At 39.2% G+C, this 22,578-nt stretch overlaps 1 protein-coding gene across 1 annotated transcript in view; it reads right to left on the reverse strand.

Annotated features, from left to right (window-relative positions):
- Nucleotides 1–11,982: 11,982 nt before the first annotated feature.
- Nucleotides 11,983–22,578, reverse strand: part of LOC114364343 (uncharacterized) — a 60,755-nt gene continuing 50,159 nt past the window's right edge. The window contains exons 14-24 of the mRNA XM_028320461.1: nt 22,147–22,395; nt 21,487–21,761; nt 20,936–21,084; nt 20,337–20,491; nt 19,478–19,678; nt 18,706–18,850; nt 17,489–17,690; nt 15,658–15,793; nt 13,752–13,878; nt 13,380–13,634; nt 11,983–12,773 (exon numbers count right to left, since the gene is read on the reverse strand). Coding sequence (XP_028176262.1) covers nt 11,983–12,773; nt 13,380–13,634; nt 13,752–13,878; nt 15,658–15,793; nt 17,489–17,690; nt 18,706–18,850; nt 19,478–19,678; nt 20,337–20,491; nt 20,936–21,084; nt 21,487–21,761; nt 22,147–22,395 — 2,685 coding nt within the window. The remainder of the gene's footprint in view (nt 12,774–13,379; nt 13,635–13,751; nt 13,879–15,657; nt 15,794–17,488; nt 17,691–18,705; nt 18,851–19,477; nt 19,679–20,336; nt 20,492–20,935; nt 21,085–21,486; nt 21,762–22,146; nt 22,396–22,578) is intronic.

The raw sequence follows: 22,578 nt of genomic DNA on the forward strand, positions 1-22,578 counted from the left end.
AAATAGTAGCCTTTGTACTTTTCCGATTACATTAATTAAGATAAATCCGTTCTGCAGGTGAATTTAGTCTCCTACTCTCGCCTACGAAGGTCGAACCTACTTCTTGTAATGTAATTTTTTACAAATTAAAATAAATCTTTTTAATTTCCCCATACCTTAGCAGCTAGGGGAGACTGACGTGGGTTGTAACAGAGGACAGTTGTGTTATTGTCAATTTTGAAACTTATTAACTACTAGCGAGCTCGTAACAGTGCGCGTTTTTTAGTTCAAGTCTCGAGCTAATTGTCACAACTCTCCTGTAGTGTGTGTTTAGCATGTAACAGTATTAGTATGTATAAATATCGATTATCTGTAAGAATAATTTACCTCGGTCTCCCCTACAGTTTTTCAAAACCTTTCAAATAATTTCTTAATTCAAAACGGCAACAATATCCTCAGTTAATAAAACTTCAATCGGACGTCACCAGTGTTGTAACTTAAAAGCTTTGCTCACTGGTCTGAAAAATCCACTGACCCACTGCCATTTAAAAACTTGGATTAATAATTCCCTCCTTAAAATCAAATTTGACTCGGGATTTCCATTGAGAAGGGTCTGTCTACTTTTTAATTACTTTAAACGGATAACGACACTGAATTCCCGATTGTTAGGAATTTTGAGACTGGAGTTTGGGTTTGGCGGTAATCTTTTCAATTTATCTAAATTGGACCTTTTTTTTACTTCAATTTCGTCAGTTTGTAAATAACAAGAGAATAAATTTATTACCATTGTTTCAAAAATCGTTTAACATGTGCGTTCCCACTGCGTGTCGGGTCACGCGTTGTTGACAGTTGATCTTAGAACTAAACTCGAAAAAGAAATACATAAACTTAATACAATAGTTTTGGTAGATCTATACCTTAGATTTTATTTTATTAGACTATGATTAATAATCATGTCAATTAATCTGCTAATCGTGAAAGAAACCATCATCTAAAAATTCATCCTTACTTTTGATAAAAGTTATCACACGTGTTAATAAAGACGAAAATATAAAAGCGCAAAATAATTCCCAGTATTAAATCACATTATGACACTACTCAGCAGTTAAAATTGCTATCTTAATATTCATCTTTTAGTCATAACCGCACCAGGATGTGACTTGAGTCACCTGACCGGGATGACGGCTGAGTCAGCCTTCCTTTCAGCCTTGGGTAGTAAAAGTCTCTTTATGGACGAGTATAATGAGTTTAGAGATGAGAACTCTATGCATGATTCTCCTTTGTAATTAGAAATGGCTGTTTAATGCTAGATTTTAGTGCGGCAACACTAATAGAGCACCGATGAGCAGTGTTATATTACACTAATTTAAAATTCAGCTAGATTACTAAAATTTCCAATCACAGTAAAGCTTTGAATTCATTAATTTTTAACTACAGATTTGACCAAGAATTTTTGCGCAAAAAAAGTTTAATCCTTCAACATTTGGCGCCAAAATCCTCATGCATGCGGACTTCAGATCGAATAACAAACGAACGTAGACTTTTCCAATTTAAAATTGGAACGCCCTTTTCATCTGTCACGTTGACGTGCGACGTTCGCCCACCAATCAGAGCTCATTGTTGCTTTTTTCTTTGTGGCAATGACATCAAGACAGACAGCCTTTACGAGGTTCGCGTAGAACGTTCCATTGTACCGAATTGCGACCTCTGTATATTTTCTCTCGCGACAGCCAACAAATTTGTTGTTACGGGAGGAAATTTTCGCGGTGGGACTATAAAATAAAAAAATATTAAGGTACACTATTATTTTTTACGTGCTAGACGTTCCAGCGGACGTTTACTCAGAAAGTAGAGCACCACCTTACGCACTGTAATCCGTATTTATTCTTGACATAATTTAGTCTAAAGACAAGATTTTCGGGGTGTAATATTTATAGATTATGGAGATAATATTATTTAAAGTTAATGTTGTCGTTTCGTATAAAGGTAAATTAAAAGAGCTAACTAAAGCTTCTATCACACAACTTTGCACCAGTGTACAACAAAATGAGTAGGTAATTTGGAGTCTGTGTCGGCTTTTAATGTCCATTAATTAAAAATTGTCGTTTTCATAAGTCATACAAATCGTAAATTAGTCTAACCTTTCATGTAAAGAATCTTAATTTTTCAAAAATACGACAAAAATGTCTAGTAGAAAAATATTTTTTATTTTTTATTTTATTGTTAGGAAAACAAACAGCATTCTATAACACATATAGAGTTACCAATTAAACTTCACATTTGCCAAAATAGTTTTCACAAATAGTTTATACATAGGTATCGTTTTTAAAAATTGAGTAAACAGAAACAGAAAAAGAAAATATTTTTTTTAGATTCTATGTTAAATACAGTACTATGACTTGGCAATTAATTTAAATATGCATAAAACATCCATAATATGTAGCAAGAACGAAGCTTGCTTGAATGGACAAGGGCCGATTAGGCCCTCAGCCACTCTTGTATAGTCTAGGGCGCCAGAATGCACACTCAACTAGGGTTGCCAGACTTGAGGATTTGTTCTGACATAATTATTTTGTTTCAATCAGGCTTTGAGGTTTTTCTCTGTACTACATAATATTATGAACATTTTATTAAGATAATTTCTTTTGTTGCATTCATTATCTTTGTTCAAGACATTTCTTTACTCAAGAAGAGTCTACCTGTAAATTATAAGGAAAAACCTCTAATACTTGTACAAGAATAATGCGAATGTATAGGTAAAACACTCGTGATTTCGGCTAATCAATCTTATTTGTCTATAACTGGCAACCCTGCATACAGAAGTAGTCACCCCTATTGACGGGGTTATTGAACCCGTGAACAATCAACACTATAGTAAAAGAAAAGAGTCTAACGGCATCGATGATGTGCTACGAAAAATAGATCGTACTTTTATCAAATAAGTATAGTCATATAAATAAGTATACTAATTTATTGACTTTCCCTTGGTTTTATGGAGAAATTCAAGTTTACTGAATTACCTGGAACTTTATTTAATGTGGTCTACAATTATACATTGGGAACATTTATTTATAACCTATCAAAATGTTAAAAAGCTCTCACTATTCCATTGAATTGCTAAAACTTCAGCAACCTAAATTGAGTTCAACCATTTCAATGGAATTAATTTACCGCTTAACATTCATTATTCAGAGAACTGAGTAGTTTTGCACTTGTTGCTTGCAATTCCAGACATTTGGGTCAAAGAGTGCTTCCTTGCAGCAGTCTTATTTGCAGGACGCAATTATTTCGAAAGCCTTCTGCGGAGCTGAGAAATTGAAAATTTAACAATGTAGTTAATAATTGTGAGTTAACAACTATCTAGAAATGTTTATTACGTAAGAAGATTGATATTATTTAAAACATTACCATTATGGTCAAAATAACAAGTAATAAACATACTCATAATCTAAGTATAATAAATTATATATTACAATTATTTATAAACTAGCTGACCCGGCGAACTTCGTACCGCCTTAGCGTAGAGATTTTCTTAATATTTTTTTCCGTAAGAACCATCCTTGGACTTCCACAAACATTTAAAAAAAAGAATTATCGAAATCGGTTCAGCCGTTCACACGTGATGCCGTGACAACGCGAAACGGGTTTCATTTTTATATATATAGATTCAGAATGTCGCTCCTTCAACTATATTGGTAAGAAGTTTTTTGTTTCAAATTAAAGTAGGTAAAATAAATACCTAATTAATAAATAGGTATAATTCAGAAACAAATTACATTCAAAAGCTTAGATTAAAGCTTATGACTGTATACTTTATTGAAATCTATACTTGAGTTCAAATTTAGTTTAGAGCGTTGTTTCACAACGGGCCTGACTGTAGTAGCACCGTAGCCGCCTCAAGCAATAGAATTTCAATAAAGCTGCCTCAAGATATATAGGCAATAGAGCGATCCTACTACCCTAGTAATGGGCGGACATTACCAACTATGGTGTAATAACCGATCCCGGGTTTTTATGAGAAATTCGCGATACCCAATATGTTTATTTAATGGCACCATAATTCTGAGGCTGGGCGTGACTGGCAGTATGATCACGCGGGTTTTGATTAACGAGCACCCTTTGAGAAGATTTCTGCTCAAGGTCGCAAAAGAGCATAAACAACTTTTAAAAAGGCCAAAGCCTTTTTCTCTAATTTTAAGCATTAAAATTCTGTAATTTTTTTTCGAGGGAAGTTCTGGTAAATTAGAAAGGGATCCTGCACATCTGAAGATGATGTTGATGAAGCGATAGCACATCATGCTAAATAGCAAGCATGTTATGTAGTAGTAATAAATATGTACGTACGTACCTTGTAGTAATAAATACGATTTTAAGTGGGATATGTCGACTCTACTAGAGTAAAATAACGAAGGAACACTAAAATCACCATTGAGCTAGCTAAGCTCTTTTATACGTTGAAAGGATGCTCAATGGATGAGTTCATTAAATTATCTGTTAGCGCTTTCTCCTAAAGGATTGACCTACATTTATTTCTTCTTTCTAGAAAAAGTTTTGTTATTGTGAAGTCTACCTAAGTGGGGTGTATGTTAATTTACTCGTAACTAAAGTGACAGTGGTAAGCTTTCTGAAGAAGAAGTGTCATTGGCGTTATTTGAAGCTGTCAAAAACGTCTTACTGTCTCAAAAAACCTTTGAAAAGATGAGCTGACGTGAAAACGTTTTGACAGGCCCTTTTTGCCCCTCTTACCCCTACCTATGACAATAAATCGCTATTTAACTCTCAGTGTTCCCGCTTTAATACGGGCGCATCGGTATTTCGATAATGTGGCTGTTATCTCCTGTCTCCCCTCGCAGGAATGTGTGGGGTGGGCATGCGAAAAAATGTCGTAATAATGAGTATTGGGGACAGTTTACCCTAAGTTGTTTTGTCCAACTGCACTTCAGAAGTCGCAGCGAAGAAGCGAGTTATCTGGTAGTGTTATTGCACGATCTACTTTTACCCCATCCTCCTCTCATCTTATCCGTATACTCATAAGCTTTGGTTCTGTTTCATAAACCTTTTAACACATTAAACAATAATAATTTTACGTTAGTAGGACCTACATTGAAAAACATACAGTAACTTTTCAAGCGTTAAGTATGTTCAGGCATTAATTGCTTTTCTTTAATACAAATTGGTGAAAATGAGATTAACGTAGTGATTACGTTAATTCTAGATCTAGATACTGTTTACTGCACACACACACACACACACACAAAATTGTCAAATAAAAGAAATACTTGATTTGAAACGCTTTCATTTTAAGTGGTCTTATCTCTGGAAATATAGAATAGTAATGAGCGGAGTAATTCCTTACAACTATTACTTAATATTATTGGAATATCCTTGGAATTTCTCATACATTATGATAGTTAATCAAGTACCACCTGTATTATGTGGGTAGAGAATCTCGTCTATTGTGATCCATATACGGACGTTATCTAACACATACAGGCATTGTCGCCCGAAGCTACTACATAGCTATGCCTACGCGTTGTAGCTATGCTTAGGATCGTGCGATATTAATACGTTCAATCTTGATCTGTATATGTAATTGATTTCTAACGCACAGAATTGTCTACTTCTAGCATAGGACCGTATTTCAGCGTTATGAGACCCATAGTCTAGATAAGAACCTTTCACTATAAAATAATACTATAAAATACAAATCTGCTATTTCTTATTACTAACATAAGTACTACTTTTGCTTGTTTTACCGAAAGAGAAAGAAGAGAAAGGTCGCAGGAAGAGCCTGGATGCGGGTAGCGCAGGACCGTTCATTGTGGAAAACTTTGGGGGAGGCATTTGTCCAGCAGTGGACGTCATTTGGCTAAAACAAACGAACAAACGAACCGAAAGAGATCTTCTTTGGCGTTGCCATAACTTACGAGAGTCATCCCAAAAGCCTGTTCGCACCCTCCCACCGATCAGTGTCCTAACCGATGCCAGCGAGATGCAAATGGCTGTCACAATAAAACCACTAAAATCCGCTTTTCCCCAAACACAGAAACGAAACGTCAGCATAAGTCATAAAAACGAATCGATAAGTCGAATTTAACCCTCCGTTTGAGCCCCCACCCATTTTCCGCGTTTTGATTTTCCCTTGATTGGGTTTAAAATGCCCTCCGTGTATTTTCGTAAAGCCCACAACAAAACGCAGGATCGGACCCCCATGAATATGAGAAACTAAATTGAAAGCAAGTGCTGATAGTGGGACTAAATCATATGAGTTTACGGCTTAGTTCACTAATTTTGGTATATTTGCTGGGTGAAAATAAATTTTATTTTATTCCTTACTACCATTCGATTAGGGTCACAGTTTCCATGCTGTTGTATGTGCTGATAATCGTGTAGATATATTTAGGGCTTTCTTTACTAATAATTTATTGGAAATCATAATTTTATTCCTTGTGTCATTAGGGTCAAAGTTCTTTGTATGATAATGCGCCCTATGAACTTGTATGTTTGGAGTTTTATAGTATTTTTGTATTTAAGGGTTGATTAACTTTTCTAGTTGACATACCTACTTGAATAATAATTATGTAAGCTGATGTGGACTGCTGGTATTTATAAAGCTCCATCTTTCATGAAGCCATTTTCAAATAAGGAAAACATAAAGACGAAAACAAAGCACATTGTAAACAAAAAATTACGTCTTAAAAATTCTGGAAGTTATGCATGCCTTGTTACGGAACGAATTCTATTACAGAAGTATTTTTAAAGAATTTCGACATTCCTATATTCCATTTGTGGGCTACATACTCCCAATCTGAACTTTATGGCCGGATAGGTAAAGTTGTGATTTGATGCGACCGGACAAAAATGATACATGTTTTCATTTTCGTATAGTGACAGGAAGGGGATGATGGGAGGACTTGAAAATCCAATATGACAAATTCGGGAGTACGTGATTGGAATGAGTGCGGTCGCAATTTATTTTCGCGGTGGCACGGAGTCAGGTGACTCATTGGGTGGATGGATGGCTTTCTGATGAGAAACAGGTCGAGTTTTGCGAATTTCAGGGCGGATCTGCCGAGCGATCGAATCTTGAAACGTCGAAATGTGATAACGCATCATTTTTCTGTCGAGTCGTGCTCCATTTCACACGATGATTACGATTATTGTGATATCGAGAAAACCTTTAAGGGGTTAAATTGTACGTCATAGAAGCTACTAGATTATGTTTTTCATTTTCTTCAGATGATTCTGTTCTGTATTATGTACGTCCAATCTGTCTTTAGAATAATGGGAGATTAGATAAATGAGTGTGTAGGTACTCGTATGTATCCCACCTGAATTCCTTAATAAGATGAAATAGCTGTTATCATATAATTTGGATCGATTTCCAACGTTCAGGAATTGGATTCGTAAGAAACATGTTTATAATTCAAACTACCAACTTTGTTTAAAAGAGCTACATTGAAAGCGATCTTTTGAAGGTGTATTTTCAAAGAAGAAGGCGCTTCTTTAAGTGTTTCTCTAGCCTTTGAATGCGTATGAAATGATTTGAATTTTACTCGTTTCTGTATAGAAATAGATTTTCCGCGAATGGAAAACGAAAAATGTTTTCACGCCAGCTTTTCAGCGACCGGTGTGAAAGGTGTGTGGAATATGATTTTATGTATTGATCTCTGTCTAGGTCGTCTTGAATGTCACAAAATATGAGTCGAAGATGAAAATATGTCTCGTCTAGTATTAAGGATATTTTGTGTGCAAATAAACAGAAAAAAATACGCTACTTATTTATAATGCTAGACGTCTCAAGCCTTAAAATGTAGACTTTTTGTTGCTAAGAATGCTGGGAGTAAATGGAACGTAATAGGTAGAAGAAAATACTCAACCATTTAAATCTTCGGTGTTTTATTAAAATATCGCTATTTAAGTAGGTAGGCACTTTTTAATTTTACGTTTTTGATACTTTGCTTCGTTATCATGAACTTACTAAATGAACGACAATAGTTAGATATACATAGTTATAAAGAGCCTCTATAATAATTTTCCGATAAAATGTTCCTAAACACAACTTTTACGCAAACAGCGTCCCTCCGTATGTTTGTTAACACCGCAATAAGAGTATCCGAAAGCACCGAAAAAGGTAAATATTTGGCGCAAACAATCCTAGGAAAGGGAATCAATGGGCACAACACTAAAATGCCTAAAGCAATAGCCCGGGGGTGTATTCTGTGGAGTGAAAGATTTACTGCCAATAACGCGTGCAGCTCACAGCTATTCGATCGTATTGCACGCTTCAGATTAGTTCAGAAGATTGCGACACGTCCATTGTAGAGAGATATCAGCTGATCAGAATAAGGCTTCCCAACTGTCGATAGGTAAGAATACAGACTTTTATTTCTGACTGGCATCATCATCATCATCGCTTCTGTCACAGGACGTCCACTGCTCAACATAGTTGGGGGAGGCGCAATGATTTCCACATCGCCCGGTTAGTAGCGGCCTGCATCAAGCGCCTTCCTGCTACCTTTACGAGGTCGTCGGTCCACATTGCTTTTGAAAAAAGTTTTGAGCACCTTTAATTCATTATCATTAGGGCTTAAAAGGTTAAGAGAAACACTAAATTACCTTCATCTACATAAATAACTACTCGTACAACAAAGCGGCTTTACTATTTCCATTATTTAGGAAAATTATAATTTCTGGTAGGCGAAATTACGGTAAAATAAAAACCATAATATCAAAATCCTATTATCATATAAACGGGCAGACATTGACTTCACTGTCATATTGGTTCTATCTGTATGTAGGATTCATTAATATTTGCGAAACTGATATCTATCGGCATTGCTAAGACAATAAGTAAATGAACAGTTGTATTTTTAAGAAATAAGAAGCAAGAAACTGCGCTTCTCGAAATGTATGTTATGCATCCTATGTACTTTTAAATAAGTGCGATTTTTCTAACTTATAAGTAGAACCTGTTATCTGATATGTTGGCGACTGTACTTAGAATGCATCGGAACATTTTCATTTTCTGAACGATCAGTAGTTTTATGCTTTAAAAGACAATATCTCTGTGACGCTAACTGCTGTTGAAGTCGTGCGATTCTTCCAACTTATAAGTAGAACCTGTTATATGATATGTTGGCGACTGTAGGTACTTAGAACGTATCGGAACATTTTAATTTTCTGAACGATCAGTAGTTTTATTGCTTTAAAAGACAATATCTTTGTGACGCTAACTGCTGAGAGAAGCTGTTGAAGTCGATATGAAATGAACTCTATTGTTTGCAAAGAAAAGATGCGAGTATTTATGTTTTCAGTGTTCAGAGTTTATAGAACATTGCTTTCTTAAGTCTTGTTTCTTTTATTTTAACTTTTAGATTATCTATTACCAATTATTTATTTTCTTTGAGGTTTCCTCAAATGTAATTATTTGTACATAATGTCTCATCTTACTGAGTTTCTCGCACTGCTTCTTTTCAGTGCTGGCCCATTTACTTATTGTCCCGAAGAAGTGTTAGAGTTAATACTGGGACGTGTAAAAGAGCTGTTTAAAAGCCTACGTGTAAAAATAAAATGTGTTTTATGGGTTTTTTCCTAATTTACTCAAAAAAGTATCTTCTCATACTTTGTTTCTCAACTCTCTCTTATAGAAGAAAATGCGAGAATATTGAATCAGGCGCCATAATCTATTATAACTGTTAAACAATATTATTTGTTCGTGTGTATTCAAGCAATATCAAGAAAATAATACTGAGGAAATACTAAAAAGGTCGCTCATGTTACATAGTGTATACCAACTTAATCTTAACTCGAGCTCTTTGAGATTCATCCTCTCGTCCTCGAGTTTATATTAGAGGGAAATGAAAAAAAAATAACTTCTAATCCAACTAGCCAGTGAATCTCAGTTCTGTGCTTGAAACAGACTAAAAATAAAGAAAAAAGACTTAACTCAATAAATTAAATCCTGGATTTAGCCAATTCAGACGTCTGAAAGAATGACCATTAATTGCAAGATTTGCTACAAGGGTGTCTATTCCAAATGTAATTAGGACTTCAATAAACAGCGGTTGATTCGAGGCACGTATCCAGTAATTTGACTGGGCAGACTCTTACTTAAGTTAGTTACTTAAGTCGGGAACTTGTATCGCAGTGCCACTTTGCAAGTTCTAACGTCGATTTGAGACCAGATTTGTCACGTTCATTTTCTCATAGGGATTATGGGGTATGTGGTCTAATAATATGTAGTGATTAGGTACTACACTGGACCGCAAAGAAAAAGTGTGGGTACTATTTTTCTTTGCGGTTCCAGTGTTTTTTTGTAGCTTTTCTTAGGATGTAAGTAACTTCCCTAGCAAGTAGTTTTGTGAATATTTTTTTCCATTTCGCAAAATACACTTAGGTATCTTAAATACCTCAAAAACATACCTACACACGATACAATTTTCATAGGGAAATTCCTTAATATTAATAATTAAGAAACAGATGTTTATTGAAACCCTATAGGTAATTTTACAAATTAAGTGGTTCAAACGAAATAACAAAACCAATTAGAGAAATCTGACCTCCTTATTACCTTGAACCAACTTTCTTTCATCTTCGCACAAAAATACAATAATTACAATTTGGGACAATTTTCCCTTTGATGTCAATAAGACCTTGGCCACAGTATAATGTTTAATTAAATATCTTTTCTTCATTTCAGCAAACTCTACAAGATTTTTCGCAATAAAAATTTGAATAAACGCGTTTTGCTTTTGTGTTTCGCGTATTATGAAGACTTAAAGTTTTCGTACCTACATTATTACTTTGAGTTGGGAACATGTAAGATTTCATATTTCCATTCTTTCGAATACTTGTTTTTGTTTGCGTTTCATTATTTTCAAAGGTTGAAAAAACAATTGTAAAAATAATGTTTGTTACCTATTTTATATTGACAATTTGTATTGATAGGATCATAGAAGGAAAGACAATTTCTCATTATTTTTGAAATCGACTTCTAGCTATAATCCAATTAGGGTTATCAAAGATGAAAGATAATTTATTTTCAACGACAAAAATGATGTTTGACAGTCTCTAGCTTTGTTCCAGAATATGCCGACTATAAAAAATATACGTCACAGTATTATGCTTCCGATGATACGAGCAATCCCGTAAATTATTCGCAAGCTTCTTCCAAATAAGACAATAAAATCGTCTTCATGAGTATTTCACTCAATACACCTCTGAACGGAATTATTCAGGCAAAAGGTATGAATTCTCTACGAACCTCGGGTCTACTTCATACATAAGACATGAAACCTGAGTCCAAGTGCTCTCATTTAATATCATCGTGATATTAGATTTCTAGAATAAGTTTAACCTTCTTTCATTGTTCTCTGGAGTAATAAAAAAAATGCTAAAAATTTCAATTTTGATGAAAGTTTTGATATTGCTATACATGCTGTGGAATCAGAGTTTTTATAGCAAACAGAACTTGTTGCAATGCTTTGGCTGGGTTAATTAATAGCGAAAAGGTAAGTAGTAAAGTTTTTTGGCTATATTTTCTTGTCTCAAGTTTCCTTGTTAAGAAAAGTTACATAAGTTGGTGCTAATTTCTATTACGCTCTGTCCTAAGTCCGTAATAGGAGGACAGACGGTGGTACATTAAGCTAAACACTGGCATCTTATTTAGTTGTAATAGGTTCTAATTTCCAACAAAATTTTATGGTTTGAAGTGCTGCCGTTATGCAACGCGAGGTGGGGAAACCTAACAAGGATAAACAATTAAAATAATTATTACGACGTACAACAATTCGCACCTACCTTAGCGCGAACGTTTTCATCCCTTTAACATTCTTGAAATTCAGAAGGGAACGTTTTCAACACGTACAAACAGTTAATTGGACAATTACACTATTGTCCTGCGGGACCCCCCTAAATCTTGGAGGAGCATAATTCATAGAAGATCCCCTTTATCTCACGGCAAGATCCTTTCATTCAGAATTTAATTTCATTTTCACCCTCTCATAGGAGGTCTTTAGAAAGAGTGACCAGTGCCTCTACCATGAGTTTACCNACTATGGATTGTGGAGGTTGCGATGCAATTGTCTTAAAAAATGCTATATAATTAGTTTTGGTAACGTTAAGAGTCAGTAAATTTTTACAAAGCCAGTCGGCAACCACCGTCATACCTTCCTCTGCTGTTTTGTATACTTCTGTCCAGGACGAACCCTGGAAGAGGATGACTGTGTCGTCAGCGTAACATATAATGTCAGCTCTGTCTAAAGGGAGGTCCAAGAGGTCGCTCATGTAAATTATAAATAACGTCGGACCTAAGATGCTTCCTTGAGGAACTCCGAATTCTACCGGGAGGTAATCACTAAAGTCCATGCCAACCCGAATGCACTGCGAACGCTCCGAAAGATAACTACAAAACCAGTCGTAAGGTATTCCCCTGATGCCTAAGCAGTTCAATTTTTGTAAAAGAATTGGTATGGACACGGTGTCGAAGGCCTTGGCGAGGTCCAGGAACACACCAAGGCATGACCTGTTCTCATCCAAAGCCGCAGACACCGTGTTGCTAAATAACAGTACGGCGTCTTCTGTAGATTTTCCTCGTCTAAAACCGAACTGTCTTTCAGGAATGAGGTTATTGTCTTCTAAGTAATTGACAATTCGTTTGTTTACTAACTTTTCCAATAATTTGGAGAATATAGACAGAAGAGAAATTGGCCTATAGTTACATGGCTCAGTTTTATCACCAGCTTTGTGTATGGGAGTGATCAGGGCTACTTTCCATTTCCTAGGAAATGAACCTGTTGAAAGACTTAGGTTGTATATATGAGTCAGTGGTTTTAAAATACTTTGTTTTATCACCTTTATGAGTGGTGGGGAACATTTATCTATGCCAGGGGAGCTATCTAACTTAAGGTCCAATATAAGATTATTTACTTCATCTTCATCGGTTGGGTTCATAAAAAAGGATTCGGGAGTTTGCTTATTTAATCTTGTTTTAGCTGCTAAAGATTCTTGTGTTTCCGAGAGATTGTATAATGTTTTACTAGCAAGGTTTTTCCCAATGTTTGCAAAATAGTTATTAGCGTGATTTAAAGATTCAGTAGGGCTGGGTTTGCTGTTAGTTAAGGCATTGGCATGGTTGTAAGATTTGTTAAGATGACATATGTCTTTAATCGACTTCCAAAGTAGTTTGTGATTGCCCACATTAGCCGCGAGCATTTGGCTTTCATAGTTGGTTTTCAGTTTGTATAGAATTTTGTTCAGGTAGTTTCTGTATCTTTTATATGTAATTTGAGCTATTGTATTTAGTGGGTTAAGACGAGCTTGCAGGTGAAGTCGATCTCTCTGTCTTTGACATTTAATTAGTCCCGGCGTAATCCAAGGTTTAAGGATGTGTCTAGAACGGCTAGTTTTTACTTCTTTGGTATTGTTTTGGATTGCCATGTCAATAATCTGGCTAAATTCTGTGACAGCATCGTCGACAGAGTCAGTGTTCATAATGGTGGACCAGTCTACTAGAGATAGCTCTTTTGCAGTTCCATCAAAGTCTACTTTGATATTGGGTCGCTTCGGTATGGTCTTGCTCTTGCCTATATCCGTGCCTAGGAGACATATACAGTGATCCGTTAAATCTGCCGAGCAGACTATACCGAGAGCACCTGTCGGATTTTTGATGTAAAAATGATCGATGAGGAAGCTCTTGGCCTGTATCTCAGCTGATGGTAAGTGACGATCAGGCCGAAGGTGGAATGGCCCAATACAAAAGACAAACTCACAATTGAGTGACGTGTCTCCAGCGGCGGAGTCCTGCCACTCGCGGTGCGGCGTGAGCGAAAGCACCCGCCTCGCGGACCGCAGGCATTCTTCATCGCGGATCACGTAGCACACCAGCATCGCTACACCCTGTAGATTAACGTCATACTTGTATTTATACGGCTTGTAGAAAGTTGCTCTTCTTATGTCTACTGTATTCATTGTGGAATTTTTTCCATATTAAGAAAGAAAGAAAGAAACATTTATTGCCATGGACATCCCAAAAGACAAAAGGGGTAAATAAAAAAATAAAAATAAGACAGAGGTGACATAAAACATACAATGGAAGAGAAAGTAAACTGAGCAGTGCCACCCTGTCGCACAGCGATGCCCATCCCAATGGGACCCCACTCAGCATATGCCGTGGCCACCGGTGAGGAAGGCCACGACCCTGGTTTTCAGTGTGCCCCATGCCGAATGGGAGTCACGGACACTAACCTATACTGCATAAAATATACATACATAAATAATATAGTGTAATTAACGAGTAGTCCAAACGAAAAATTCTATCCGGTCCGCCCCGGGTGCCAAGCATCAGGGGGTGACACAAGTCACGCAGATTAGTACTCACTGGCACATCTGCATGGCAAATCTGCGGTCTATGTCATGATACGGGGGGGAGGGGGGTGCGATTGTCTTTCAATCTTCGAATCGGTAGGTAACCCCAAAATCCTGGGGGGTACCAGGGGGTGCCTTAGAACTTGTGACGGNCGCCCCGGGTGCCAGCCCATGCTACGCCGCCACTGCGTATGGTACCGGCATAATAGAATAGAAACGCTCACTCGTGTCGGGGATGAAAAAGGCGAATAAGGGAAAAATAGTTCTTGGCAGTGCCAACTCTATATTCATCTGGTAAATAAAATTGAAAGGTTTCTGCAGTGGAAACTAAATGATCTGATGATTATTACGGCAGGGGTGGCCAACTTGATTAGACATAAGATCTACTGTTTATTAACGAAACCCTTGGCGATCTAACACTTACATAGTGCTCGAAATCTTAAATGGAACAGCATAGTTTAGTACACAATCATGTATAGTATTTTTTGCCTTGCCACGATCGACTGGCGATCGTCCGGTTGGCCACCCTTGCTCTACGGTTTGCGTGATATCACAGAATACATAATAGTAGCACAGAATACATAATAGTAGCAACAGAAATTGCACTCCTTTGTGTAGGATCAGATGCCGGCATTTTAACGGTAATAATAATAATGCAAAATATCCAACGCACATGGTGCATTCGAAATCGCACCTTACTACTACGCTCACAAGAGCACATTTTTTTTGTGTTCAGAATTAATCTACCTCACAGCTCAAGCGTCAGGGTTGTATTTTAAGCAAAGTAAAATAAATAAAAATTTAATTTTAAGAAGCATTTATTGTATTTACGATTGGTAAACTTTAATCTAGTGGTGTTTGTATAATCGTACCATCTCTAAAGTACCTATTAATAAACTTCAGTGTTGCGATAATTCGAAATTGGACAAACAGTTTTAAAAGGTGTAGTGTCGGAAAATAGACACGGTGAAGTAAAGTTAATTTTTTTATTAGCTAAAATAATTCTTTTACTACAGTTTTTTGTCATAAGTATTTCAAAATTATTTCAAAAGTGTAGTTTTTTTAAATTATTTATATCACTAAAGTTAATTATTATTCCTAAATATTACGATTTTCCAATAAAGAAGAATAACAGTGCTGTTGGAACAATAAACCTTGATTGCGACGATGATCGACCGAGCGTGTATAGAAATACGCGTGTGCTCACAGGCGCGTGGCGGCCCTGGCTGATTTGCAACTTGAAGTTGTCGCGCGCTGTAGGTAATTATCTCGGCCGGCATAGGCGAGTGACGGAGGCCTGGTGATACGTACATTAGCTAGCGCCGCAGCGGACAGCGCGGCGACGTGCGCGACTTTCCTTTCGCCCGGCTGCGCGTACAAAACACCCGCCGCCTGCGCAGCCGATGTCGTCACCAGCAGTACCAAAGTGTGCCGGATCACTCGGCTCCTGTCAACATTAGTATTATTTTAGTTGTGTCTACTCATGTGATTTAAGGTTGATTTTTCTATAGCTAAACTGGGTCGTCGAAATGATCAGGTCAAGTTCACCACAATGGGTAAAGAACCGGGTACAAACCTTACGTTATTGGTCTGTTTTATCAACTATTAAGAGCTAGAGACTTGAATAATTGCTTCTTGTGATCGGAACGCGGAGGATCGTTGGGTGTAGCGGGCAGCGGCAAGGATCGGGAGTATCGGGACCCGAGACATGTGGGTCTGAAGTACTTAGGTGGTCTTACCACACCACTAGACCTCATTGGTGGTTACTTCTTTAACGGTCACCAGAACTGAATAACCTACAAGCTTACCTGTCTTTCAAATAGTTCCTCCTCTCCACCGGCACCTTGTGCGTGATAGTCCTCAGTCTCGCTGCAGCGGTCGCAGCGAGCGCTAGACACAACGCCGCTAACAAAGTGCAGCAATTGCCTACGGACGGAAATGGCCAGCTCTTATCGAAAACTAGCAAGCTCACCTGTCTTTCAAATATCCAACATAATATGCATCTTACGCACCATGGTCTGCGCCAGACAAAGCACTGCTAGCAGCGCTCTACCTATTTCTTCAGGCACTGAAATGACCAAGTCTGTTCCTAAATCAGCCAACGTACCTATCTTTCAAATAGTTCCTCCTCTCCACCGGCACTTTGTGCGTGATGGTCCTTAGTCTCGCTACAGCGGTCGCAGCGAGCGCTAGACACAGCGCAACCAATAGGGCGCAGCCGCATGCGCAAACTGCCTGCGCCGCTGCCCCTATCTGGAGCGGAGCGCCGTCCATAAGCAATCACGGACTGAAATGGCCAGTTCTTTACGAAAGCTCACCTGTCTTTCAAATAGTTCCTCCTTTTCACCGGTATCTTGTGATAGTCCTCAGTCGTTGCAGCCGTGGCTTGCCAACAGTAGCCGTTAAGTACCTACCTATAATTGGGATTGAAAAGCCAGATTTTTTTGAGCTCACCTGTCCTTCAAATAGTTCCTCCTCTCCACCGGCACCTTGTGCGTGATAGTCCTCAGTCTTGCTGCAGCGGTCGCAGCAAGCGCGAGACACAGCGCAGCCAATAGGGCACAGCCACATGCGCATACGGCCTGCGCCGCTGCCCCAATCTGGAGCGGTGCGCCGCCCATAAGCAATCACGGACTGAAATGGTCAGTTCTTTACGAAAGCTCACCTGTCTTTCAAATGGTTCCTCCTTTTCACCGGTATCTTGTGATAGTCCTCAGTCGTTGCAGCCGTGGCTTGCCACCAGTAGCCGCTAAGTACCTACCTATAATTGGGATTGAAAAGCCAGATTTTTTTGAGCTCACCTATCCTTCAAATAGTTCCTCCTCTCCACCGGCACCTTATGCGTGATAGTCCTCAGTCTTGCTGCAGCGGTCGCAGCAAGCGCGAGACACAGCGCAGCCAATAGGGCACAGCCACATGCGCATACGGCCTGCGCCGCTGCCCCAATCTGGAGCGGTGCGCCGCCCATAAGCAATCACGGACTGAAATGGCCAGCTCTTTACGAAAGCTCACCTGTCTTTCAAATGGTTCCTCCTTTTCACCGGTATCTTGTGATAGTCCTCAGTCGTTGCAGCCGTGGCTTGCCACTAGTAGCCGCTAAGTACCTATAGTTGGGATTGAAAGGCAAGACTTTTGAGCTCACCTATCCTTCAAATAGTTCCTCCTCTCCACCGGCACCTTGTGCGTGATAGTCCTCAGTCTTGCTGCAGCGGTAGCAGCGAGCGCTAGACACAGCGCCGCTAATAGAGCGCAGCCGCATGCGCATACGGCCTGCGCCGCTGCCCCAATCTGGAGCGGCGCGCCGCCCCATAGCCGAGCCGTCAGCCATGATAAGGTGCACACGCCTGAGGATCAAAACATTTGGTGAAACCTGGTCTATAGATTCGTTATACAAGGAAATGATGTTAGATTCGTCATCATCGTTTTCAGCCTATGTACTCTAGCTATAATAGTCTACTTGTAACGTAGCGTAAAGCCTCCTCCTAGAAGCGTTCTACACTGCGGTCTATTACATACATTCAAGAATCCATTTTCTAGTGAGTACCTGGCAGAAATATTATAACATAGGATGTGAGAAGGTAAAACGTAACTCCCCAGATCCTGTCCAGTCCAGTTGCACTCTTATGGCAATTTCAAATAATTAGTTATGTAATGAGGCTCTCAGTTTACATACAAAATCAAATGATAGAAGTGACTTGTACTTGACTTTTACTCGTCCACATCAACCTCAAGGGAAGTATTAAAAGAAAGAAAAGAAAGAAAGAAAAAAATGTTTATTTGGCACCAAAAGACAATGCCGGAAATTGGCGTCTTTTTTTTTTCGCGAGGCAATCGACCAAACCTTGTTTTTTGATTACAAAATAGTGTAAGAAACCAAACTTACTATGACGTGTATACCTCTAAACTCAGTCTGAACTGAGTTACGAGCATTAGAAGTTTGATGATTTTACATAGGTACTAGACTTGCTTTTTGCGCGCAAGTTTTGAAAAAAATTGCAACAAAATAGTGACATTTTATGTGTAAACAAACAATACCATCAATTAAAGGCTCCAGACATCAGTATGGAGCAGAATCAGCGCAATAAAAAAATATCGCAATATTTTGTTGCAATTTCTTACAAAACTTGCGTGCAAAAAGCAAATCTAGTATGTAAAATCATCAAACTTCTAATGCTCGTGACTCAGTTCAGACTGAGTTTAGAGGTATACATGCCATAGTATGTATGGTTTATTACACTATTTTGTAATCAAAAAACAAAGTTTGGTCGATGGCCGCGCGAAAAAAAAAAGACGCCACCTTCCATACAAAATCTGGCATTGCCATTAGCAGCAAAGATGAAAAAGTATCTCAAAACTCACCAGCTAGTAGCCCGACAGAGGGCGCCCGCTGCGCTCGGCCAGCCAGCTCGGCTTGTAACAGCAGCGGCTGCGCGCACAGCGCTGCGCAGCCTGCGCACCAGCACACTGCGCACACCCATCCTAGAGCGCCGGGACACGCTTCCTCCTGAAAGAATACGTAATATTACCATTGGATAGCGAAAAGTTTAAACGATTTAGTTAATATCGTGTAGTTTCAACGAGAGCAGAACAGGATGACTCTCCCCACTCTACCCATGGACTACTAAGGGATAGATAGCTAAGCAATAGGCCTTCACTACCCGAAAAGATTTCAAGCGATTTAATGCCGTGTGTATTCGGCAATCCAGACTAGGATCACTCCCACTCTACCCATGGATGTCGGAAGAGTGGACTAAGGGACAGATAGGTAAGCATCAGGATCTGGCCTACCCAATCCAAAAAGATTTTAAGCAATTTAATGTCGTGTGGTATTTACAGAGCAGAGTATGACCACTCCCACTCTTCCCATTGATGTCGTAAGAGATGACTAGGGCACAAATAGGCGAATACAGACGTCCTCATCCCCAACCCGTCCGGCTAGTATGGGGAGTGTCAGATGGATCAATTTTAAATGGAGGATGTGGCCTTTGAAGTAAATGGACCTTTGGTGAATTAGACGGTCGTTTCTGCAGAGGCGACTAAATAAGTCTGATGATAATGATGATGAAGCACAAAGTTCTACTATTACTACTACTCGTCACAAAGTATACTTCAATGTAAAGTCCAAAAATACCTGTCTAGTATCACACTCAAGTAGTGCCAGCATAGCAGCGGAATGCGTTCCTGCGGTGGCCGCTTTGAGCAGCACTGGCAGTCTAGCCTTCCTTCCAGGAACTAGACTCAGCAGTTGGAGAGCGGCCGCTGCTAGACACATGGCCCCGCTAAGGCTTACGGTGATCTTCACCACGCCCCGAAGGTCTTTTTCTACGTCTGTCTGGAATAAAGCAGGTTAACCAAGTTAAATTATTTACCCAGGAATAGTGCCGTCTGGAGACGCATGACTCGGAGGCCAACCCCCAAATAAAATGGGAATGGGCCAGGTAGAGAAGAAGATAGCAGCGTGGCAATCTTAACTCTAGCTAGAGGATCTCACGAATACGTAGTGAGAGGTAGCCCTGCCCCAGATTACTAGAAAACAAAAGCTGCCTTATCTCCCGAGACGGTTACAAATGGGTTTATAGATAAGTACAGAACATCTGAATACAAATATGAATCAGATACATAAGTTTAAAAGGCAAAAGTCAGGAGTCAAAAATGTATTTATTTGTTTAAATAGACTATTTAAATTTCTTACAAATCGTCAAATGTTTTGCTCTTAAGGAGCCTCTACCTACATGTCTCAATCTTTTTACCCTACCAGCGCTTCGAGACCAACATTTGGCAAGTGCTGAGAAGAAGCGCCGCAACAAACTCAGTCATCATTGTCTGCCGGTAAATAAATAAAAATAGCAGTAGAAGGTACATTATTGATTGTTGTTGTTGTTTTCAGTTTGATCAAAGAGTCAGAAAAAGAAGGTAAAAAAGGTATGTAACTCTGCCAATTTTAGGGACAAAAAGTTCCTGGTACTTCAACTGTGCGTTTTAAGACTTACCAACGTAGATCTAGCGATGGTGAAGAGAGCGTAGGTTCCCAGTCCTCGACAGCGACACGCAACATGAGTTGGCTCGGGAACTCGCACTTCGCAAGCCTTCGTGCTCCAAGCTCTTGGCTCGGAGGCGGTCCTCAATCCACAGGCCAGTTTTGATGCTGTTGGAAATTAATATTGTGTTAGAAATATTTTAGCATGTCTAATGTATAGCAGAGGTACTAGTGCCATTATCATATCTTGGTACGGAGCAATATAGCACAGCAATATCTTTTTGATTCTATTTTTTAAATTAGCTAATTTAGATGGCGCGGAGTCTAATGCCCCTATGGTAACATAACTATAACAGGAATTTTGTTTTCATGGGGGTCACTTAAAAATTAGAGATTGATGGTGAAAACGGGCATTAGCCTCCGGCATTGAGAATCTGCCCTCCAGTCTGTTTTGTAACTTTCGCTTGGGAGACCAGTTAGTCGCTCCGTATCGCTGGGGAAACGAAGTTGCGAAGGACCTGTGTGACCCTATTTCTTTCATACCTATTACATGAAGCCTGAGCCTCCTTTATTAATACTTATTTCTAGTTTTCATTAATTAGGGTAACTCACCAACAGCGCTATAATTCTTGACATGCGTGAACAGCAAAGTGACAGAATGCTGTAACGACTTATCAACTCCTGCGCCACTCGCAGATAACTGGACCTGCTGCGACGCCAGCACATACTCCATCTCGCGGCCGTTCCTGGAAACCGACTGGCTACAACAGCCGTTGTAGGTGCCAGGACGAAACCAATAAGAAAATAATAAACGAACCAACATAACCTTAAATTATAGTAAAGAGGCAAAGAAGACAAGATAGGTAGAAAGATAAAGAATAAGAAAATATATTAACGTACAGTGGAGAAGTCATAAGAAAAGGTAAAGATAATAATAATTTAAATGTTAAACAAGATAAAACACGGAAAATTTAAAAGGCACCTCATTAATACACAGCATTGTAACAGAACAGAGACGTATTTAATGCATTTTGACGCTCTATTATAAAGTTAATAAAGTTTGGATCACTAAGTTACTACATCTCTGATAGAATTTTTGCAGGAATTTACTAGACAAAGGCTTCAATTAATTGCAAAACCCATTCAGTTAATCTAAAACTCACTTGAACTCAATGGATCGCCTCAAGGACGGCAGCCTAGCAGCCAAATTATGGTACTGCACAGCAACAACAGAAGCATTCCCCGTCCTGCCCACTAATTCCACCCCCACTGATGCCAACTGCCATTCTTCAGTCCCAGCAGTGGGCGACAAGTCAAAGTGGGCTGCGTTGTCATCCCGGACTGGCTTGGTCTTGATGGTAAGTTCTTGGAGGCGAAGGTCTACATTGCTACGCATGCCAGCTGTGTCGACAGCTGCGTTTTGGAGGTCGTAGACTTTCTGAGGAAGGTAAAATTGGGTTATGGTTCATTTATGGGACTATTTCCACCTCTCCTGCCTTCAATTGTAGCCATAATCTACAGTTTGACGGCGTCGTTACTAGAAGAACTATTGTGTAACAGAAAAGTAATGAACAGTGAAGTAATTTTTCACCTTACGGCGTAAGGTCAGTAAGGTGAAAAACTACTTCACGTAAGGGCCCATGTGACGACCGCGAATCAGATGTGCCACATTAAGTACCTATTTTGACTAAGCTAAGGTTTGTGCTAAGGTGTAGAAGTTAGAAGCTTGGCTCTACTTGCAATCTGATAACTTTTTCACCGTGCGTGACATACGGTTCATCTTGTCATCATTTACATGAAAATGTTTTTGGTGGGATACTTACTTCCTCATCCAGAAACGCATCAGGATGTTTCAGCAGCGTGTCGTAAATCTTCAACAGATGCTCTGCGCTTTCAAACTTGTCCTTCTGCCGGCCCACCCCTGATAGCAAGTAGTGAAGCATGTTCCTGGCATGTAAGAGAGGGATAGTGCCCTCCCCTGGGTGCACTGGGAGAGAACGGAGGACGGCGCCGTATTGCCGAGCCACTAGGGACACGTTTTCCCAAGAGTAGCCGTAGGATATGCGACTGAACTGAAATGAGTAAGATTACAATAGTACAGTATACACAATTAGTGACAGCTATACATAAATACAGTACAGGTCTCCCGCATTTATAACTAAGTAGTTGAGGTCAGTACCTGAGGTATGGAAGCGGCACGCAAGGGTGTTTTTGTGACGTCAAAAGTCAACGAGACTTCAGATCAGATGTGCTTC

This window comes from Ostrinia furnacalis, unplaced genomic scaffold, assembly GCF_004193835.3.
Source record: "Ostrinia furnacalis isolate ACB-3 unplaced genomic scaffold, ASM419383v2 OfSCF7379, whole genome shotgun sequence".
NCBI classification, from domain to species: Eukaryota; Metazoa; Arthropoda; class Insecta; order Lepidoptera; family Crambidae; genus Ostrinia; species Ostrinia furnacalis.